The sequence below is a fragment of the Balaenoptera physalus genome, assembly GCF_965194825.1.
Source record: "Balaenoptera physalus genome assembly, chromosome: 11".
NCBI lineage: Eukaryota > Metazoa > Chordata > Mammalia > Artiodactyla > Balaenopteridae > Balaenoptera > Balaenoptera physalus.
The window spans coordinates 33,593,093-33,598,192 of record NC_138896.1 but is presented as its reverse complement, the minus strand read 5'-3'; the positions used below and the strand labels follow the sequence as shown (position 1 = coordinate 33,598,192).

The window sequence follows — 5,100 nt, the reverse complement described above, 5'->3', positions numbered from 1 at the left end:
CTGTGAGAGGGAAGTAAGGGGAGAGGCGAGGCTGAATCTGAGTGGCTGGCAGGGATCCACATGGAAATGGCCGGGAGGGCACTTTCAAGTTAGAAATGGGGAGCTCAGGTGCAGGTGAGACAGGGGCAAAACTCAGTCTCCTGAAAAGGAAACTATGGAGATGGAAGACTGGGAGGAGGAGAGGTGCTGGGACACCTGGGCGGAGGAAGGGAGCCGGGCTGGAGGACAGGAGACAGCAGAGCACGTTCTGTAGAAGCTCAGAGAATGGTTCTCAAGGAGGGGAGGGAGGAGTGGCTCTTCTGTGCCAAGTGTTAACGAAGCTTCTAGAGCTCTGAGCATTGGGCAGGGAGCACAGGATCATCCAGGTAAAGAGGGAGCATTCGCAATGCGTTGCCTTGGTCACCGCCCCTCTCCCAGAAGCTCACCTTTTCTCACCTTCCTGGCCAAAAACATCCCGAGGCCCCAACAGCGGGTCTGCAGCAGCCGGCCATCCCTGTGCCGTCAGAGGGAAGAAGCCCAGCTCCTCTGCCTGGAATCAGTGGCCGCCCATCCTGGGCAGCTGACTCATGGTGGGAAGCCAGCATCGCCTTCGAGCTGCAGAGATGAAAGCGGCCACAGGCCACTGAGGGTAGGCAGGTGGTGGGTGAGCAGGCAGGGGCAGGCCCGCCTGACATCTGAGCACTTAGGAAGCTCCTCCCTTATGCCTCCCGGGTGGGAGGCACCTCTCCCCTGCAGCTTCCTGCAGGAGTGGGAGGAAGCCTCTCTGTTTCAATGAAGTCCAGCCCTGGAGAAAGCTGTGCTCCCTTTGGGAGAAGAGGACCCTTCAAGTATTGCTGACTGCAGGCCCCAGGACCTGCCCCCGCTGCTGCTTTGGGCTGGGCCTCAGAGAGGGGTTCTAGCCCCTGGGGCTTGGGCCACGTCCAGGGAGCAGTGAGGAGGCTCCAGAAACCAAGGTGCAACCAACTCGATCCAGGAACGAACACCTGTGCCACCTACACCCATTAACTTTTTATACTAGCTTTTCCCTCCTCAGGCCCTCCTGCATCCCTGCTCTGATAGAAAGGTATAAAGTTCGGGGAAGGTGTGATTGGGAGAGGGATGAATGGGTGGGAATGGATACAGCCAGAAGGAAGGCGGCTGTGAGGAAGCAGACAGAGTTTGGAGTCAGGTGGGCTATTCTGAGCAATTCACCTTTCTTCTTGGAGCCTTAATTTTCTCATCAGCAACATGGAATTAAGAGTATTACGAGGCCAACACATTTCAGAGGACTGTGGTGAGTAAATGAGGGAAGGAATGAACTTTCCAAACTGTCAAAATTAAGCGTTGGTGGTTACCATGACCATCATTGCATCAGGAGTGCTCAGCGTGAAGTCCACGGAGCCCAGTTTGAGGGGGTGGGGGGCGTCTGTGGAGTGCCTGAAATAATGTGTAAACATGCATGTGGGGTATCTTTCTGGGGTGAGGATCCATGGCTCTCATCGGCTTTTTGAAGACGTCTGGGCCCAACAAAGCTTAAGACCCAGACACAGCACGAGCCCATCCCCATCACTTTTGAGATGAGTTAGCCGAGACCCAAGGTCACACAGCTTGTCAGAGGCAAGGCCAGATGTGGGACCCTGATGCCCCAACCCTCCGCTCCCGCTGCCCCTTCCTTGTCAGGGGAGGGGAAAGAAGAGTTAGGAGGGAGCAGGGGTGGGGCTGGGGGCGGAGGAGCAGCCAGAGGCAGGGCCCCTGTCCTCACTCTGTTACCAGATGAGGGCCTCGCGGTACAGGGCAGGGGACGGTGAGAGACAGAACAAGGGAGCCCCAGGATGCGAGAGGGAGGCCCTTCCTGGAAGCACAAGTTGCTGAATAAGTGAGTCGTCCTCCTAGCCTCCGTTTCCCAACAACCCCCCACAAAAGGCTCAGACACAGGAAACACAAGAAACACACTCTCTCCCTCACACTGTCTTGAGATGACCTCTGGTTCTCAGTTTCCTCTTCTGGGAAATTTAAAGATGCCATGTCAAAGCTTTACGGAAAACCATGAAGGGCCACATGCAAACGTTAAGGTAGTCATGACCCAAAGATGCAGTTTCCTGAGCGGCTCCTGAGTACCAGACACGTGCTGGATGCTTGGCCTAAATCGGCATAAACGTCACCCCTTCAAGAGGCCTCCCCTGACCAGCCAAAGTAAATCCACTTCTCTCTCCCACCCTCCAGTTATTCTCATAGTCCTGTTCCTTGCCTTCCTACCACTTATTATAATAGAGGCTGTTTCTGTGCGTTCCTTCCATCCTCTCTCCTCCACGAGACTACATACAGTCTTGCCATGGGCAGGAGGCGTGTCAGTGTGTTGATGGCTGTGTATCCGTGCTAAGCACAGTGCCTGCCATCTAGTAGTCACTCAAATCCTTGTTCAATGAACGCATGACTGTCTCTAGTCTTCACAACAGCCTTATGAGGTAGGTTATCACGCTCACTGTACAGAAGAAGAAACGGAGGTTCAGAGAGTCAGAGACTTGCTGAAGGGCACAGTTTGTTATCACCAGACTTCAGCTCTGCTCCTTCCCCTTGAAGGACTTGGAGAATGAGGAAACCTAAGGGTCAGAGAGAGAGTTTGGTCCAGCATAATGTCTCCAGTTCGGCCACCACCCTGCGCTCAGCCTTCCCCAGCTGCACTCCCCCAACCTCTGATCATACCCCAGTAGCTCCCAGTCATCAATCCACAGCCACAGAGCTGGAGGCCATCCAAACTGGCCTGTTTATTTCCCAAGCCAAGTGAGAATCAGTCCTTCCCTGCCCACCCCAGAGCAAGATACAGTTGGGAATCCACACCCCACCCCTCAAGCCTTAACACAGCAGATAAATTAGTGAACTCTTTTATAAAACATTCTACAGGGAAAATACATATATATATATAGAGCCAGTGCTGGCACTGGGGTGGGGTTCGTTTCTTAGACACAGGTAACCAGATCCTGCCCCATCAGGGCGCCCACCCACCCCTGCACTCTCTTTCCCTGAAGTGGTCATCTGCTATCCCCACACCCTGTTACCTTGGCTGGTTAGCACAAATCATAGAGGTCCATGATCGTGCCCCCAAAGGGAACTGCTTCCTGGCTGCCCCTACCAGCCTGCTCCTCTGAGGTGGGCACCCCCTGCCCTTCCTCCTTACCCAGGTAGCCTTCCTTGGCCTGGCCCCAGGAATTTAGCCCACCAAGACCTGAAGACAGAAGATTGACCAAAGAATATTGTTTCCTGATATGTTTGGTGACCATATATTATCTAAACCAGGACTTTTTTGAAAGTGGAAGGGGTTCTCACTCACTGGAAAACAGGCATAAACCCAGACTTCCCAGCAAAGTACAAATGGTCACCCTACTGATAGGGCTCCCCTGCTCTGAACTGGCCCAGTCCTGCCACTCTTGACTTTCCAAAACACGTTGCATACTTGCAGCAAACTCCTCTCAGAACTCTATTCCCATCTCTGTCACCTTCTACTCTACAAGGCCTTCTGACATCTTGGTTACACATTCTAAGGCCTCAGTAATATTGGAGACCTGTAGTATTGGGGTTGGGAGGGGTGGTTGGGAATGATGCCCCTCCAAATCCCATATAGGACCTGGCCATGTAAGGCCTTTGGTGTCAAGCCCCAGGCTTTCTGGCTCCTTGGGCCCGATGCCCCAAATCATGGCTGCCTGGGTCTGAATAGAAAAGCAAGCTTTAATCCTCTGTCTTCCATCCCAAACCTGCCACGTCTTCTCTCTCTAGGCCTTCCTGTAGCTCAGGGCCAGGGAGAAATGAACCACCAGTACCCCTATCACCACCCTTGGTCAATGCAAAGCACTTTGTTCCAGTACCTTCTCTACATGTTGTGCATGCATATTCCTGCTCACACCTCAATGTGGCTTCTATGCTAGGAACCCCAGGTGTCGCCCCTGGGAGTGGCAACTGGAGGACTGGTGGAGGCTGAGGAGGTCAACCTGCAGCACCCTGCACCCTCAACCCAGACAGGGCTGGGCCTCAGCCCCTCATGAGGGCCTGACCAGCAATCACAGCCATCCCGATGGGTTCCCATTCTAAGCGAGCGCTCCAGCCCTTGCTTTTAGAACCTGCTCAGTAGGCCTGCTTGGAAAACTGCTTTCAATAAGCCTTGCTAAAGCAAATAGTACCGGACAGTGAAAACTCAGGCTCCAGCTCCTTAAAGGTCCCTCCTCTCCTCCCTCCTTCCCCCTCCCACCCCCATCTGCAGACAGTCCACAGCCACACCAGTGCTTTGGGAAACAGAAGTTCAATCTTACTCTTCCTGGGGCCACTGCTTCACTTGTTGTCCCCCTGTCTGTCTTTGGGAAACAGACTTCTCTGTGTCTGAGTGAGGCTACTTAACACCTGCTGCGTCCCTCCCACCCCCCACAAAAACAAGTGCCTGGATCCGACCCCTTGGAGAGGAACTGAGAAAACCCTGGGCTCAGGATGGGGCCTTCCTATGGGCCCCCGAGTAGGCATAGGAGATGGGATGCCGGGTCCCGGGCCTCACGGTGAATGTGTTGATGGAGCTTCCATAGTGGGGGTTGCTGTGGGGAGACCTGGTGGGGAGCAGGAGAGAGATGAGGTTAATATCTGGTTAACCAACACCGCTTCCATCTCCCCCAGGGCTCAGCGCAATGGAGCTGCCCCACAAGCTCAGGGCTTACCACCCCCAGAGTGGGACCCCAGTATTGACTCACCAGACACAGGGCTTCCCTCCTGTCTAGGCCCTGATGCCAGAGTACATGCCTCATACCCTTCTGCTCAGAACCCTTCCCTCCTAGCCTGGCTCTGGACGCATCTCTGTGACGGGAAATCCCAGCACCCAAGGACCACTCAGGTCTCCCCCCACCCCACACTGGGACTCCAGGGAGTGGGAGAGAGGAGAGAGAAGAGGGAGCTGGTGGGGAAAGCAGGAGGAGGGGGAAAGAGAAAACAAAGGAGATAACGCGAAATAAGGAAGCAGATAAAGGAAGCGCCAAAGGCGCCCTCTCCAGGTGAAGTGTGCCTCCCTCCTCCTTCTCTCTGCCCTGAGAGCCAGAGGGGAGAAAACCAAATGTCCCAGACTGATGGCCGTGGCCTGGCCAGCTTCCC

General features: G+C 54.5%; 1 protein-coding gene across 13 annotated transcripts in view; it reads right to left on the bottom strand.

Moving 5' to 3' along the window:
* Nucleotides 1–5,100, bottom strand: part of LOC309638614 (uncharacterized protein C6orf132) — a 43,914-nt gene that overhangs the window by 9,068 nt on the left and 29,746 nt on the right. For 4 of the 13 annotated variants that reach the window (XM_082414770.1, XM_082414774.1, XM_082414773.1 and 1 more), the window contains exon 5: nt 436–594. In XM_082414770.1, the coding sequence (XP_082270896.1) occupies nt 436–594 (159 nt within the window). Of the gene's footprint in view, nt 1–425; nt 623–2,462; nt 2,580–2,720; nt 4,566–5,100 lie in introns of those variants that run through there. The other 9 variants (XM_082414779.1, XM_082414778.1, XM_082414776.1 and 6 more) reach the window with 6 other exon arrangements.